A 17,990-nucleotide genomic window follows, 5' to 3' on the forward strand; every position below is an offset into this window, starting at 1 on the left:
CGGTTGGCGCTCAGTTTCCGATGGTGGGCTGTCCTGAGTTGGTTAAGGGTGGTGGCGGCGATCCAGCGACGAAGTTGATTAGGGTTGTGCGCTCGTTGAAGGCGTATCTGAATAATCTTAGGGCTGATGTGATTCGGGTCTTCTCTATCGGACTGGGCTTTAAGCCCAATTCTTGGTTTGAAGGCTCTTGGGTTCCTGGTCGTTGGAAGAAGCTTCTTGCGAAGCCTGGGCCTGTTCTGGACCGGGCCTGCTTTAGGACGGGCCTGAAGCCTAAACTTATTGTTGGGTTTAGGCGGAGAGTTGGACGCAAGTCTGCTTCTGGGATTCGTGCGGGTCTTGGGTCTGCCCAATCGGAGCAGTCGTCGTCGCTGCTCGTTTCTGCCTCGCCGATGTTCAATCCGGGGTCTTTTCCGGCGACTTCTGTGGTCTCTAACGCAGTGGTTCCCGCGGGTGCGGCTGCTCATGTGATGTCGAGTTTGGGTTCTTCGTCGGCAGGTTCTGGGTTTGCTTTGTCGGCGGTTTCTGGGTCGACCTCGCCGGTGACATCTCCGGTGATTCCTTCATCTGCTGAGGCTCCTGGGTTGTCAGTGCAAGACATAGCTCTGGGCAGTGATGATTATCTGTCTCACAGGGAGACAGGGGCCGCGATAGCTAAGCGGGGGGACAGAGCCTCGAATTTTAAGCGAGTGTCTCCTGTTCATGCCGGCTTCCAGCCAGTCCATGCCGGTGACCCTCCTTCTGTCCCTCTTACCTCAGCCCTTTCCTCGTCTGCTGATTCTTCCGCAGGTGTGATAGTGGCTGAGGCTGAGGAGGTTTTTGTCCCTCTTTCCTCGCCGACGCTCACCTCTGATGCCATTGTTGATTCTGGTCTGAACAAATCACAAAAATGGCTGATTGAGTCTTTTCGAGAAGTGGTTAAGGACGATGTCACGCATATGGCAATACTGAAGGACTTGGAGGTGTCTTTTCGTCAGGCAAGCAAGGAAGCTCGTGAGGTGTTGTCCCCTGAGGAACAGAATTTGGCGTCTATGAAGAAAGAAATTGAGAGGTTTTTAGGAGGACGTGTCTCGGTCCCGCCCTCTTCTACACTATCATCTGGGCAGATGGTTCTGCCGGAAAATCATGATGCAAATTCTGCAGGGGCGTTAGCTTTGGGAGCGAGGTTACGCATGTCTCTGGGCAGTGGGGTTCCTATATATAAGCAAATATTGAGATACTACCGGAGAGCTAAGAAAGAAAGAGGAATTCGGGTGAATGATTCTCTTCTTCTTGAGGCGGTGGAATCTTTTAGTGCTCCGCAGATACATTACCAACCAGTTGCAGGGTTTGTTGCTCAGGCTTCTTCAGAGGTTGCACACGGTCAGGTGGCTATAAGAAAGCCTGATTCTAAGAACTCTAATCCAATGAGGGGCTATCTACGGCGAGGGTTTCTTAACCCAAGTCCGAAAGAGATAAGGGAGTCTCAGTCTTCATCGCATGTGGCTATTAAGGATGATGAAGTAGTGGGTGACAACTCTTCGGTCTTGGATGAAGCCTTCAAGTTTGGGGAGCTGCCCCCCGATCCCCTTGATTGGGGGTTGGGTTGCAGTGAAGAGGAGGATCCATATTCAGCGGATTTTCTTCAGGTTATGGACGTCGCCCGGCCTAGGGCTAAAGGAAAAAGGCCTAGGAATAAAAGCAAAAGAGAGCTGTTTAATTTAGAAAGCTCTGTTAACTATGGCAATGCTAGTGCGTCGTCCAGGAGAAGGAAGGGCAGGATTATAGTGTCATAGTCTTTTGTGAAGGGATGAGGGTGTTTGGTTAGTGGGCTTTGCGTTGGTGTGTTTGTTTGAGGGTTTTTGGGTGGTTGTTTGGTTTTTTTGGGTGGGTGTGCTGGGGTTTTGCTTTGGGTTCGCTTTGGCCCCCTTTGTATACTTCGTGTGTAATTAGGGGCGCTTCTCGCTTTTCTCTTTCTTTAATAAAACTTCTTATTACTTATCAAAAAAAAATTATTGTCTAGAACATTGTGTGAAAGTTGTTCAAACAATAGGTTGGGCAATTGTGTTAACATTAAACATGTGGGATAGTAGGGGAACAATCAATAATTATTTATGTGAAATTGAAAATAATATAAGGGTAAGCACCAGATATGTTGGTCCATGAAGTTGTTACAAACAAATAGTATAAATGCAATACACGGAGCGTAACTAACCATTAATATCTTCATAGAGGGCCTCTAAACAACCATCAAAGTTGTAGATTTTTAAATACACAACCTTACCTAGTCAGCATTTATCATTTTCATAGTTTTAAAGGTGCAAGTGTAAAACAAGCTACCTTACCCTCCACAAGTGTACATATAAATTTATGTTATATATATATTGCTTCAAGGAGGTATATGTCTCATCCATTATTGTGTTTATGCAATCGAAGCATGCCAAAAGTGTAAGTATGGACTCCTACCAAATTTTCTACACCTACGTGTGTGATTCTCCACCTGAGGTGCACCTCAAAAACACCTTTGTAAAACTATAGTCAACAACTATCATTCATCTTGAAGTAGATACCAAAAGCAGAGATTTATACCTCAATCCTAGGCCTCTTGATACTAGAAGTCGCAGTTGACTCCAAGTCAGATGTCTCTGAACCCATCACCTGCTTGAAACTATCATTCATACTGCCAGCTGAGGAAACGACATTTAGGGGCATAGCACTTGTGTAGCGCCTCATTTTCCTTGTCCCATTGGTTCCATCTTGTGTGATGAAATTTCTTGCTTGGAGGCGACATTTCGTCATGGCAACCAAATCCTCACCAACAGCAGCCCTGGATCCATTACCTGGAGCTGACCCTGCTATTCTATCAATCATGCTCACAACTGAACCAATGTCACTGACAGAGGCACTCAATGCTTTAGGTGACATTGATTTTACCTGAAAATTACAATTACAATTGTATTATTTACAACCAAGATGAAAGGAACCAAAAAGATAAAAGAAAGAGCCATATGAAGTTTTTTCCTGTTTTGTATGAAAAATCATTAAGAACCACAACGATCATGGTGTGACAAAAAAATAAAATAAATTCAACTGACCGCTTTAATTAAACGATCAAGAGGCTGCTCTGTAATGCTTGACTTTGGAGGACCGTTCGTCAAAACGTTACCATGATTGCCGTCTGGACCAGTAAACTCAGCAAGCAAAGGTGAAGCTGATATCCCAGGAGTTCCAATGGCAAGTGATGGGGCTGGTGCTGCCACACCACTTGTCTGTTGATGTCCAATATTTCCAACATTTGAGAGCGGGGAAACACCAGCAATAGGTTTCTCAGAATCCCCAGGCATAGGAGAAGGCGCCAAAGGAGTTGAAGGAGATGGGACTACAAAAGGAGAGTTCACAGATTGCAGCGGTGTTCCAGCTTTTGTGAGAGATGATGCATTTTGCTGGTCAACCTGTGGAGAAGAGTGCTGCGGCATCTGTGGGGACGCCGCCTGAAGGAGTTGGGGTGAAGAAATAGGAAATGAAGCTCCTTGTTTTAACTGTTGATGGGAATAAGCAGAGCGCTGGTTTGCTTGTAGATGTTGCTGAAAGACCCCAGTCTTAACACCCAACCCCTGTCTCATTTTCATTTCATTTACATCATTGATTTGATGAATTTGTGGCATTTGGTGTGTCTGCAACTGTGCAGACAGCTGCTGCTTTGGCTGTTGGTGCAACTGTTGCTGCTGTTGCTGCTGCTGCTGTTGTTGCTGCTGCTGCTGCTGTTGTTGCTGCTGCTGCTGTTGTTGCTGCTGCTGTTGCATTATCTGCTGCTTGTGCAAAAATTGCTGATGCATCTGGCGCTGTTGCATTTGCTTGAATTGTTGAGAATGCAGCATTTGCTGTTCCTGCTGTTGTTTCAGCTGCTGTTGTTGAAGCATATTGGAATTTGATGGAAGAGGATTAATATTTGGCTGTAGCACACTCTGTGATGACAAGGTGTTGACATTTGCCTGTTGGGCAGCATTCACCGGATTTTGTTGTAGAGATCCCATAGCCACCTGCTGCAATGAGCTCAGTCCATTTCCTTGTCCTGAGTCCAAATTGGAACCAGGCTGCAGTGAGTTTATCATGTTTTGCTGTGCTGTTGAAACCCCAGACAAAGATGACAGAGAATTATGCTGCAAGTTTGTCACATTGTTCTGCTGCAAGGTTGCTACTGAACCTTGTAAGTTCATTGATTGCAACTGAGGGTTCATTTGATTTTCATGAGACTGCATTTGAGTAATTTGAGATTGTGGCTGCTGCATAGAGTGCATATGTGGTGGGGGAAGCTGTCCTGGCTGCAGTGAAGAAACAGGCTTCCTTGGCCTATTTGTGTTTATAAAATTCAATATCTGCTTCTCATAAGACCCCAACTTCTCCTTGAAATTGGGTAATATGTTATTTTTAGAAACCTGTAAGAATGTTATAATACGCTCCAACATGGTCCTAAATATTTTCAACTTGTCAAGCTGATCTGACTTTGGTTGTTGTAGAAGAGAATCATGCTGGAGAAACCAATAACAAACATAATAAGAACAAGAACACAGGTAATGCACAAAGATCAAGTTAGAAACTTATCAATAGTTATGGTGGAGGCCACTATCACCATAAGTATGATTGAAAAGCTGACTAATGAGTAAACTCAGTCAATGAATTGCACAAGGAAACGTTTGAAGTTTAAAATACCTGCTGCAATTTAGTAGCAATTTTCTGGTACATTTCATTTATTTCAGGTAAGTACAGCTCCTTCATGGCTTTGATCTGCAATATAATATTAGCAACATAGATTATCAAACTCTTCATTTCTTCAGGTTCCATATAGGAAATTTGCTACATCTACACAATTGTGGATAATATATCACTAGACATTAGTTGTATACATAAATATCAAGCCGCCATTAGGAGTTTACAAGGTATATTCAGATACAGCAACATCCATACATCATCCACAAACACAGTCCTCTCTTGATTTCTTGAGACACCATGCCAACATTAATCAAACCCAAACCGCATTCAGCCAAACTACAAAAATCATCTTTTTCTTTAACATCATGTATAATGCCATGCAAAATACACGGTTCACACTCATGCACAAACAATAATCCCTGGTTGTCCATTTCTTTTATGCTGAAGCACCCACATCTTTCTTGAATAGGCACACCACCAGACCAACTTGATGGGAAAACCTTACTAAAGTAGATCAAGTTGTCATCTTCAAGAATCTATTTTTCAATTCTTTCCTCTTTGAAATGTCTATATATTCATCAACTTATTAACTTAAAAGAACAATCCAAATATAAAAATTTAGAAAGATAATTTGATTAATTAAGAGTAAATTGAGAAAATAAGCCCATACAAATGTTTGACAACATATCTGAAAACTTTCAAGAAGTTCTATGTGTGCCTTTTGATTTCTTTATAAAATTATTACAGTATCTAGGCTTTTGTACTTTTTATCCTAGTTTTCATTCCCAAGCATTAAAATCTGCATAAAGAGAAAATTGTAAAAAAATGTTGCAATTTTGTAGAGACAATTTCTTTCAAAAAGAAATAAGAAATCAAATCGAAAAAGTTGGACACCTTGTTTAGCGGCATCATCCAAACAGCCATACCACCCTTTTTTTTTAACATTCTAAACAAATACCCTGAGATTAAATATTTTACGTGTGTGTTTTTGGAGAGGGGGAAATAGAATACAAAAACAAAAAGTAGTTGACCCAAGTAGGAGGAGCATTATTATGAATTGGGAGAGGGAGGGGGAACCACTTTGATTTCCATAAAGTAATAAATTTTATGTGTTCTGAAGAGGCAACTAAATAAAAGAAAAATAATTAATCTAAGAGGGAGAGACATTATTTTGAATTAGAGGGACAAGACCTTTTTATTTATATTATTTTTTTTTGAAGTGCCAGGGTGAGCAATTGCCCCTAGCTCTACCAATCTATACAAATCTTAGGACCTAAATATTTGTTGAGTTATTGTACTCCCAAAAAGTAAGAGGAATATTATTGTACTGGAGTGGTGCTGCCTGTGTAAGAATAATGGAGAGTCCATTGAGCACTTATTACTTCGTTGTAAGGTTGCAACAGAGATGTTGAGTGTGATTCTTCAGATTTTTGGTGTTGCTTGGGTTATGTCTCACAACGTGAGCAAGTGTTTGGGAAGTTGGAGGGGACAGTTGGGAAACCGGACTGCGTTGCATCTATGGAGGATGGCCCCTTTGTGTTTGATGTGGTGTCTTTGGCGAGAGTGGAATGCCCGAAGCTTTGATGACCGTGAAACTGGTTTGCTCGATTTGAAGAAGTTGGTGCTACTTACCCTGTATACATGGAAAGTGGCATGAACTACTTTGCTTGTTTATACTTTTTTTTGAATTTTTAGATTTATGTTCTTCTTTCTATATGGTTAAGGGTTCTCTTGTATACTTCCTTTGTATTTGAGTTGCGCCCCTCTGTGCTTTAAATGAATATACATTATTTATCAAAAAAAAAAGGACTTTTATATCAATCCTTAGGCCTCTGTTCTGATTGTGTTCTCTCCTATGCACCAAAAGCACTTTTTGTCAAAACGAGCAAGCAGTGAAATCAATCAATCCATTACACGACCTAAAAAAACACTATTGTTTAAAGCACCACTAGATAATTAAAGGGCAACAACTAAAAAAAAATCTATTTCATGGGTATGCCTCGTAGGGTGAGCGAGTTGTTAGTGAATTGGATGAGAGAATTGGGCACCATACTCTTTTGAAAATGTGGAAGTTGGCTCCTTTGAGTTTAATGTGGTATATTTGGAGAGAGCAAAACACAAGGAGCTTTGAAGATCATGAGACAGTGATGTTAGAGTTGAAGAATATTGTATCCTCATACATGAAGAGTGGTATGGAATAGTTTGTCTGTTTCTAATTTTTGGAATTTTGTTTTTGTTTTCTACACTTGGTGTTCTCTTACATACTTTCTGTGAACTAGGGTTGTGGCTCTTTGCACTTTTAATGAACTTGCATCCCTTAAAAAAAAAATAAATAGATGTATCGTCTCATGAGTAAAAAAAAATACATTCTAGATTGATAGAACATAGGTCCTTATCAACAAGAAAGTTCCATCGTATCCATTTCTTCTTCTTTTCTTTTTAATTCTGGTAGGTCCTTTTAGACATGAAAGTCCCTCCAAGTCCAATACAGACCTGATCTTTCACTATCTTTCATATTTTATGATCTTTTCAGAGCTAAACCCTACTTTTGCTAATCAAAAGGTACCAACTACAAATCATCTCTCTCTCTCTCTCTCTCTCTCTCTCTCTCTCTCTCTCATTCTTCCAAAATTAGCATTAGATTCTTCACTAAGAAAGCTAAAATACAATTATGAATAGTCAACATAAACCAAAACCAGTCAAACTTTATCTTTTTAGAGCTAAACCCTACTTTTGCTAATCAAAAGGTACCAACTACAAATCATCTCTCTCTCTCTCTCTCTCTCTCTCTCTCATTCTTCCAAAATTAGCATTAGATTCTTCACTAAGAAAGCTAAAATACAATTATGAATAGTCAACATAAACCAAAACCAGTCAAACTTTCAAATAGTTTTTTTTATTGGAGCTTAACAAGAATGGTTTAGCTGATTGTCATTAGCATTGCAGACTACCATCTGAATTCCAATTTCAGTGCCATGTTCATATGTGCAGCACTATTATCCTCTCTCTCTCTCTCTCATTCTTCCAAAATTAGCATTAGATTCTTCACTAAGAAAGCTAAAATACAATTATGAATAGTCCACATAAACCAAAACCAGTCCAACTTTCAAATAGTTTTTTTAATTGGAGCTTAACAAGAATGGTTTAGCTGATTGTCATTAGCATCGCAGACTACCATCTGAATTCCAATTTCAGTGCCATGTTCATATGTGCAGCACTATTATCCTCACTAATGCAAGACCATATACACCATTATAGCATCAGATTAATGAGTATTTTGACTCTTTATCTTCATTTTCTTTTGTTCTAAAAGTATGATTAATAGCACTTTTCTCAGGATGGTAAAAATTCCATAAGCTTCAACAATGTCCTTTTTCTGAAAAAAATCTTTCCTTTGAAAAAAAAGAAAGAGTTCACATTCTCTACAGCTAAGATAATTCTTCGAATACTATAAAGATGGGAAGTTTTGTTCTCTATTCAATATTCCATATCTATATAGTTTTAAAATTGTTATGTCCTTTAATGGGACCTTTCTTTCTATACATTCTATGTACTAGGATTGCGCCCATTTCCACTTTTCAATGAATTAATTATTTATCAAAAAAATTAATTGTTATGTCCTGTTGTTCGGCAACTATAACATTGCAATTAAGCCCAAAATTCACCTAGACCCAAATCCAACAATCCCCACAAGAAACTTTTCCTCCAAAAATCTACAGGTGAATTTCATAAGTCATCTCATATTACCTTTTGATAAACCTCCTCTTGCCAATCACCCCCATTTGCATGTCCTGTCTGAGCCGTGGAATCTAGAGACGCTACAAAGATATCAATGTGTTAATATGAGCACATGAATGAATAGCCACTTAGAAGGGAAATAATTTAGAGAAGGCCAGCTAAGACAACACTAGACTAGTGAAAAAGAAATTGATAAGACATACATTTGATATCAAAGAATCTTCATTCCGAAATATCATGTCCAAATAAAATAACAACTCTTATGTAAACATGTGAAGTAAAAATAGGGCATCCCAGGATTAAAGGTGAATTACTTTACACACTCTCTGCACACTAAATTATCAAGACTCTTCATCTAGTTTCAATTGATCCACTGTGCATCGCTCATTGAACATAAAATTTCTTATCCATAGCTTGCTTTCACCTTAGAGTTCAATATAACATTCATTGGCTACTGTGGATAGGAATTTGATCTCTCATTTTTATGTATGAGGAAATCAGGTTGGGATAAGGATGGATTTAGACCTCTCATTTGGCTTGTCTCAGCACAACCCAGGTGAACTAAAACCAAGCAGGTAAAGGCAACTTGAGGGCTATGCCCTCAGGAGGGTTGAGGCACCATCAGTGACCATGAGCACAATCTATTGGTTAAACCTTTTTTTTCTTTAACTAATCGAGATATTATTAAAAAAGTGTAAAGGCGCAACCCAAGTACATAGGAGTAATCTATCGGTTAACCTTGCTATAGTATATTGCAAAGTTTTAATATGCGAAATTAGCTTATTTATTCTTTGATTCTTTTACCAAAACACCTAAAAAAGGGAAAAACACACACACACACAACCGGTCTAGTATGCCTTTTTGAGTCTTTCCGGATGCCCTTGGACCTAGAGAAAATTTTGAAACAATAAATCTAAGCTGGCCAGTCAACAAGCCAGAATCAGAAAATTGACAGCATGACAAGAATCAAATATATATGTTCCAAAGTTAAACAATTACCCAATTTTGATATAACCGTTAGGAAAAAGACAATTTCTGATACACTCATATGCTTTTCATTAAAAAAATCCTTGATAAATATTATAAATCCCCTACCATACAAAGCAAACAAGAAATTGATGAGGAAAGCAATGGTTGCCAAAAGAAAAGATTATCAAATCTCTCTCTCTCTCTCTCTCTCTCTCTCTTGGTAAGGATCAAATCTCAAATTAATAACTGTAAATTATCAGTGTTACAGATTTACATATGATGATTAAACCACTACAGAATTCATTCACTTCGAAGGCATGGGTAACTAAGGGGCTGTCAGTGGCTTGAGAAACAAAAACTCAAAAGGCGATCATGGGTACAGAGATGAAAGTGGTAACTACTGTGGCAACGACCATGATGTGGTGGTAGCAGTGAAGACCCCACCCATGGCAAAGACTATGGAGATGGTTGTGGTGGGATCAATAACAATGACATTGACAACAAAACTTGCAGCAGGACATATAAATACATAAAGAGTGGTGGTTAAGGTGGTGCTGGCGGAGGGCAGTACATTTTCACCAAGTCTTTTTTACCTAGACGTGGGATTTTGAACCAAGAAAGTTCTAGAGTAGCATAAAATGAATGCATCCTTCAATCATTCCCAAAACTTCCAGGTATTACATAAGTACTTACAGCAAAAAGTTCCATTTTGAACCACAAATCTACTAAACAAATGCAAATTTACATCAAAAACATGATCAACCACAATGCATTTTGAAATATAAACCAGGCACAGTTGGAAAGTAGGGCAGCAAAAAAAGGGGGAAAGAGAGAGATAGAGAGAGAAGCAAAAAGAAATGTGTAAAATTTCAGGCTGATAGTCTTGCAAGAGGAATGTATGATAAACTAAATAACAAAATCACCAAACAGAAAAAGTGCTCTGGGAACAGGTAAGAAAACTGCATAGTCGCAATGACATACTTGATGATGTCTCTGGAAGAGCTCTTTGATATAACTGCTTTTGCTGATCAATTACATTCTGTGGTTGAAGCAAGGAACCTGATGCTTGAAGCCTTTGTAATGGATTTGACTGCTGTTGCAACTGAATCTGAGACATCAATTGCTGCTGTTGCTGCTGTGGTGGCTGTGGCTGTGATTGTGACAGCTGCCCTTGAGTTGGTAACAGATTAGATGCACTCTGTTGTGATTGTTGCTGCACTGGAACCTTGGACTGTTGTAGCATGTGTACTGGGTGCTGAGTAGTTTGCATACTTGAGTTAACAGACTGAGTTCCAAGCAACTGTTGCTGTTGCTGCTGCTGCTGTAACCCAGAAACATTACTCTGAGAGCCCAGCTGTTGCTGATGCATATTAGAGAGGTTATTTTGCTGAGCCATTAACTGTTGTTGCTGCTGCTGCTGTTGCATGTTTTGAAGATTATTCTGCTGGCCAAGCAGCCTCTGTTGCTGCTGTTGCATGTCCCCAACACTGTTCTGTTGTGCAATTAGTTGGTTCTGTTGCATATTTGTAGCATTTGACTGTTGCCCTATCAGCTGCTGCTGCTGCTGCTGCTGCTGTTGTGGAGGCAATATTGGCAGCTGCTGCATCGATGTTTGCTGTTGATGAATAACAGCAGCCTGTTGTGGCTGTTGTTGTTGCTGCTGTTGTTGTTGTTGCTGTTGTTGTTGCTGTTGCTGTTGCTGTTGCTGTTGCCTGAGTTGAGAATGCTGCTGAAGCATGGACTGTGTTGCTTGTTGAATAGATGGCTGCTGATTCTGCTGAAGACCAGAGAGAGGAGACGATTGCATCACGGATGATGTTTGCATGACTGATTGTTGAGAAGATTGCAATTGATTGGGTTGTAATAGATTTTGCTGCTGCTGTTGTTGTTGTTGCTGGATGTGAGATTGGAGGAGTGAGTGTGGGATATTTCCCTGCTGGAGCTTCTGCTTTAAAAGCTGCTGTTGTAACTGCTGCTGCTGGTAAACATACTGCTGTGAATTTTGTGGCTGTTGTTGCTGCAAAGGAGCAACTTGTTGCCTTCCTTGCATTTGCCGCGGATTATTTGCAAACATATTGGAAGGCACCCCTTGCCCCATTGAATTCCCCCCTGAATTTTGTGAAATACCAGATATATTCTGCACGTTGGTATTCTGGCCAACAACATTTGACATAGGAGTCTGGTTTAAACCAGAGACAGGAGGGAGTGCAGATGGTAAACTGGCACTGCTTTGGACTCCAGCAGTGGCAATGCTATTCTGAATGTTCTGGGATAACAGTTGTTGGCGTGTTTGAGACTGACTAGTCGACAATTGGATAGGAAGTGATTGCCCTTGGTTGTGAACTTGGGATGGCATACCCATCAACCCTATTCAATGTGAAACAAAATAAAAAATAAAAAAAGACACCAAGTTAGAGAAAAAAATTGAAGGAAAATGGTGGGTTGGGGGGATGAACAGAGAACATGCATAGGCAACTTTATTCCTTGTATCACAAATTCAACAACTCATTTCTTTTTGATAACCTGTTTAAACGGTATAGCCACCCAACAAATGCCACACATACATATTCAACTCCATGTAGTATCTGCCTTCTCCCCAATATCATCCCCCCCCTCTTCATATTGGCAATACTACAGGATGTTTAAAAAAAAAAGGAAGACAATCTTTAGACCTTTCAGAAGAATTGCATCCTTGTTCAAAATGATAAAGTCACATAAACATAACTATGTATACGTACAATTTTATGTCTATATACGTACCTATGCAAGTAATGTTTGTATGCATATAATGTGTGAATGTTTGGAAATATCCATTTGCCAGTGTCAAAAGCACGAAATTAGAGAGAGAAACAGGATGGATACTAAATATGTAAGTAAAATCATGCACAATGCTCTATATACCTGGATCTGGGGCGTTAATGCTAGTGCCAGCAGCATTGGATGGCAAAGAACTGGCTATAGGATTCTGAGACTTAGTTTCCATTGTAAGCATCTTCAGAGATATTTTTCGTAGATAATCTGACTGAAATGAGGGATCAACAAAAACAAAATTAAAATCTCATGGCACTATAAGATGCAAAAGAGAAAAAGAAGTATCATGATATTATCTATTCTACAAGTACACATGCAAGGGAATGTACATATACATCATGAAAATTATGGGAGCATTATGATGGAAGTACCTGGCTTGTGGCAGCAGTATAAATCTTTTCCTCAAACCTTATGGCTATTTTCTTGAGTTCATGTAAACCCTCTTGGCCAGAAACGGGAAGATGCCTCTTCAATGTGTCCATTCTATAAACATAAGATGTACTCTTAATAAATACCGGCCATACAGGGATCCAAATTGGTAAACTATGCTGACAGTGCATGACTTAAGCCACAAAAACGCCAAGAGAAGCTATAAATACAATTTCATGAAATTTAAAATGAATACAGAACAAGAAACATATACTTTTTCCAGGGAAACAAAATAGAAGCAGCAGCATGACTTTTTAAGCTTCACCATCTGGAAGTCACAAAGTTGGAACTCCGATATATGTTCTCTAAACTTTATTTTTCAGTTTAGAAGTCCCAAAGAAAATATAAATCATTCACAAAGGCCAGAAAACCTACACCGCTAATATTCAGTTACATTGTAGGAAGACCAAGATTTTTTTTTTTTGGGGGAGGTAAGTAAGACCAATATAACTTGAGATTACAGTGTTCCAATCATTAGTCACATGACAGTACACCTTGCTTTCACATGATAGACCCCCAAGTGTTCCTGAGCAAATTCTATTCCCAATTCTTTTGTTTCTAATTTCTGATATAGTATTAGCCATTGCTGTCCAAACTCCTATGCCAGACACCTTGTTTTCACATAGTTATCTACCACTTTAAAATTAAAGTCATATTTGTCATTCTTATATTTTTAGATGCATTTTTACAAACTTCCAAGGATTTTCTCCCCAAGAGTATTCTTTTTTTTTTTTTTTTCCTTCGCGTGATGATCATCTTGACCAAAACTTAAGCAACTACCTACCCTTTTAAGATGATACCACATAACTTCACATGAATAGCTCCACATGAGGAGGTTTTTGGCAATGTAGAATGGAGGAAGAGATCCTTATGGAGGGCTTTAGATGTTGAAGAGAGTATGAAGAAGGCAGAAATTGATAGTAATTTAGAAAGATCCACTCTCATGGAGGTGGTGAGTATGAGGCAAAAATCTATGATCTTGTGGCTTAGGGAATGTGACAAGTGCACGCATTTTTTCACACAATGGCTAACTCTAACAAAAGAAGGAACACCATTGACTCTTTGTTGATTGATAGTACTAGTTCTACCAACCGATCAGAGATCAATGAGCACAGTGTCCAGTTTTATAGAAGTTGTTTACCAAGCTGTTAAGTAGGAGGCATGTCATGGATGGTCTTTCCTTTGATTCTATTGATGAGGTTTTTTCACACAATGGCTAACTCTAATAGAAGAAGGAACACCATTGACTCTTTGTTGATTGATAGTGCTATTTCTACCAACCGATCAGAGATCAACGTTCAGAGTGTCCAGTTTTATAAAAGTTGTTTACCAAACTGTTAAGATTCGATTGATGAGGTTGTGGCTAGATGGTTAGAGAGAGATTTTGAGAAAAAGGAGGTGCGGGAGATTGTGAAAACAATAAATGATGATACGGCACCAGGCCCTAATGGTTACTCTATGGTGTTCATCCAAGTTTGTTGGGTTGTTTTGAACGACGACATCATGAAGGTCTTTGTGAGTTCCATGCTAGTGGTAAGTTCAAGAGAGGCCTTAATCCTCCGTTCCTCGCCCTCATTTCAAAGACTCTAGGGGCTTCGATTCCAAGGATTTTCGCCCGATCAATCTAGTGGGTAGCATCCACAAGATGATAGCTAAGACTCTTGCGAGCAAGCTTAAGATGATGCTGGAGAAGATTATTTCTAAGTCACAAAATGCATTCATCCGAGGTAGGTAGATTCTAGATCCTATTCTTATTGCCAATGAATGCCTTGATAACATATTGAGATCTGGAGAACCAGGGGATATTTGTAAAATGACTAAGAAAAAGCTTATGATCATGTTAATTGGGATTTCTTGCTGTACACGGTGAGAAGATACGGCTTTGAGGGGAAATAGTGCTCATAGATAGCACATTGTATTTCCTTAGTGCAGTTCCCGGTTTTGGTGAATGGCTCTCTCACAGGCTTCTTTAGTAGCTCTTATGGCTTGAGGCAAAGGGATCCTTTGTCTTCTCCTTTCCTGTTAGTCATAGTGATGGAGGCGTTGGGTAAGATGATTTCAGCTATAGTGAGTGGACGTTTGTTGTCTGGTTTTTCTATGGGGACATGGACTGATATCTCCCATCTTCTGTTTGTAAACAATACTTTACTTTTCTGTGCGGCCGACCCAAATCATCTACACAATTTACGAATTTTATTCTTACTATTTGAAGTCGTGTCGAGTTTGAAGACGAACTTAGCCAATTCGGAATTGGTTCTTGTGGGATATGTTGATAATGCAACTGGGTTGGCTGGGATTCTAGGTTGTGGGGTTGCGTCACTGCCCTTGAAGTATCTTGGTCTTCCGTTGGGGGCTTCCTATAAGTTCCCCCAACGAATTTTATTCTTATTATTTGAAGTCGTGTCAGGTTTGAAGACGACCTTAGCCAATTCGGAATTGGTTGTTGTGGGATATGTTGATAATGCAACTGGGTTGGCTGGGATTTTGGGTTGTGGGGTTGCGTCCCTACTCTTGAAGTATCTTGGTCTTCCGTTGGGGGCTTCCTATAAGGCTGAACATATATGTGGCGGTGTTATTGAGAAGATAGAACATTGGTTGGCTAGTTGAAAAGTGTAGTATTTGTCTAAGGGTGGTAGGATTAACCTTATTAAGAGCACCCTATCCAACTCACCTATGTACTTCATGTCCCTATTTCCTCTCCCTACAAGTGTTGCAAACAATGTTGAGAAGCTCCAACATGATTTCTTATGGAGTGGGCTAGGTGAAAAGTTTAAATATCACTTGGTGAGTTGGCCAAAGGTGTGTACATCAATCTCTGAGAGAGGGTTGGGGATTAGGAACTTGTTGAGGTTCAATCATGATCTCTTAGGTAAATGGCTTTGGCACTACGGGTTTGAGAGAAAGGCTTGATGGGAAATGGTTGTGGACTCTAAATATAGAAGCTCATGGGGAGGGTGGTGTTTTAGTGAGCCTGTTAGGGCGTATAGAGGTTAGAGGAAGTTTTGTGGTCATACCGGATTTGAGGTAGAAGATGGCTCCAAGGTTAGATTATGGTATGATCTTTGGTGTGGAGATATGACCATTAATGATTGCCTTTCCTTTTTTTTTTTTTTTTTTTTTTGGCTAGCTCAAAGGATGTTTATATTGCAGTACACATGGAATTTTCTGGAGGTGCTATTCAATGATACGTGAGCTTTGCTAGAGCAGCTCATGATTGAAAGGTAGATGCCTTTGCTTCATTCTTCAAGGTGCTGTATTTAGCAAGAAAAAGACAGGAAGGGGAAGACAAGTTCTGGTGGGTCCATTCCAAAAGAAGGTGGTATGATGTTAAATCTTTCTACAATGTCATGGGTTGTAATGATGGCTTCCGTTTTCCTTGGAAGAGTGTTTGGCGGACTAAGTTTCTGTCGAGAGTGGCCTTTTTTGTGTGGTCAGCGGCCCTAGGAAAGATTCTTACCATGGATAATCTCCAAAAGCAACGTGTCATTGAGGTTGATAGGTTTTTATGTGCAAAAGGGATAGGGAGTCCATAGATCATCTTCTTCTTCATTGTGAGGTTGCTTGTGCCATTTGGAATGTTTTCTTCAGTCGGTTTGGGTTGTCTTGAGTTATACCTAGACAAGTAATTGATTTGTACTCTTGTTGGTGGACCGTCAGCAACACTCGGAGTGCTACTGTAAGAAAGATGGTGTGTCTTCATGCCTTTTGTGGTGTCTATGGAGGGAAAGGAATGATAAAAGTTTTGAGGACCACGAGAGGACTTTGGAAGAGATTAAATCTTTATTTTTCAACACTTCGTATCTTTAGACAGATGCTTATGTTTCTCCTACTATGATAGTTATCATGATTTTCTTATTCTTTTTACCCCTACTAGTTCGATGGCTTTTTTTGTATACTTCTTGTGTACATGAAGCGACTTACGCTTTTAATGATGTCTCGATTACTTATCCCACAAAAAAAAAACACCACTTTACCGTTTAAATGTTCATATACAAATATAGCTTGTTAAACATCAAACATGCACATACATTACAAAGCCTACATGTGTTTTGGCTCCTCCAAAACCAACAACGCCTAAATTAAAAAACCAAGCTTCCACTTAATTCTTCTCCATTTAATATTGTAAAAACTCAAATCTCAAGCTTACCACATGCCTTTGCTCTTTTTTAAAAATAAAAAATAAAAAAATTGGAGTAAAACATTGTTTATGTTGTAAAAAGCTACTACAAGAACACACTTCTATCGAGCATACTAGAGAGAGACGAGTCCAACCGGCAAGCCAGGGAAACTGACCCTAACAGAAATAATTACATCTTAATTCAGTCACAAAAGGAAGTCAAAACGATGAAGGTAAAAAGTTGGTCAAACGAAAAAAAACACGAGAAACAAGAAACCAAGCATAAAGCAATTATAAACCAAGAAACCAAGCATAAACCAATAACATCGAGAGCGCAATCACTGTACTTGTAACTGTATAACGCGGCATACACGGAACCTTACAGCTAGAGATTAGAAACTATTTCTAGTTTTGATCATATATAAAACCGAAACTCTCAAATCAAACACAATCCGTATATATATCAGGAAAGCGCAAAATATAATTTTATTTTATTCGTTAAGAAGCGAGAGAGAGAGAGAGAGAGAGAGAGAGAGAGAGAGAGAAATCACATTTTGTTCACAATTCTTTGACGAGAATCGGGCGGCAATTGGTTCCTCCAATCGCCGGTGTCCATGGTGGGTTCTCCTCCGCCTCCGGTGCCTCCTGCTCCTGGTCCTCCTCCTCCCCCAACGGGGGCTTGACTCGGATTGGGCCTCCAATTATTGGTATCCATTGAATTTCTCCAAATAATATCAACTTATAAGCGAATAGCTCTTACCACCGTTAAACTCAAATCCAAATCGCTCAAACTAGAAAGAAGCGGATAGCTATGAACCCCCGATTATGATTCTTCATAATCTGGACCCAAATTTTGAGAGAGAGAGAGGGTGATCGTAGCATCGTAGCTCCGGATAGAGTTTAATTGGGAAGGGAAGGGAATATATGTGGGATATATTGGGGGAGGACTTTACATGTAGGGTCTGTTTGCCCGCACAGAGAGGGAAAAAAAAAAAAAAAACGCAATTTTATAATGCCGAAGCATCAAAAATAATAAAATAATTTCTGTCATTACTCAAAAATAATTTTCATCTTATTCTTGTAACGCTTTTTTTAATAAAAAGTAAAAAATTATCTCAAAAGACATTAAAAAATATAATTATGTTGTTTTAAAATATATTTTCAAATTAAAAACAAAAACAAGAAAACGTCTCAAAAAATTTAACAAGCATAAATATACTTCTTTTTTATAGGTAAAGTT

The 17,990-nt window shown here is 39.4% G+C and overlaps 1 protein-coding gene across 3 annotated transcripts in view; it reads right to left on the reverse strand.

Annotated features, from left to right (window-relative positions):
* LOC132187478 (mediator of RNA polymerase II transcription subunit 15a) overlaps nt 1-17,682 on the reverse strand; it is a 28,435-nt gene extending 10,753 nt beyond the window's left edge. Inside the window, exons 1-8 of one of the 3 annotated variants that reach the window (XM_059601799.1) lie at nt 17,302-17,682; nt 12,576-12,687; nt 12,295-12,415; nt 10,375-11,760; nt 8,434-8,495; nt 4,687-4,761; nt 3,072-4,505; nt 2,566-2,910 (exon numbers count right to left, since the gene is read on the reverse strand). In XM_059601799.1, the coding sequence (XP_059457782.1) occupies nt 2,566-2,910; nt 3,072-4,505; nt 4,687-4,761; nt 8,434-8,495; nt 10,375-11,760; nt 12,295-12,415; nt 12,576-12,687; nt 17,302-17,465 (3,699 nt within the window). In that variant the 5' untranslated portion in view covers nt 17,466-17,682. Of the gene's footprint in view, nt 1-2,565; nt 2,911-3,071; nt 4,506-4,686; nt 4,762-8,433; nt 8,505-10,374; nt 11,761-12,294; nt 12,416-12,575; nt 12,688-17,301 lie in introns of all 3 variants that reach the window. The other 2 variants (XM_059601798.1, XM_059601800.1) reach the window with 2 other exon arrangements.
* Between the last annotated feature and the right edge of the window lie 308 nt (nt 17,683-17,990).

Source organism: Corylus avellana, chromosome ca7, assembly GCF_901000735.1.
Source record: "Corylus avellana chromosome ca7, CavTom2PMs-1.0".
Classification (NCBI taxonomy): Eukaryota; Viridiplantae; Streptophyta; class Magnoliopsida; order Fagales; family Betulaceae; genus Corylus; species Corylus avellana.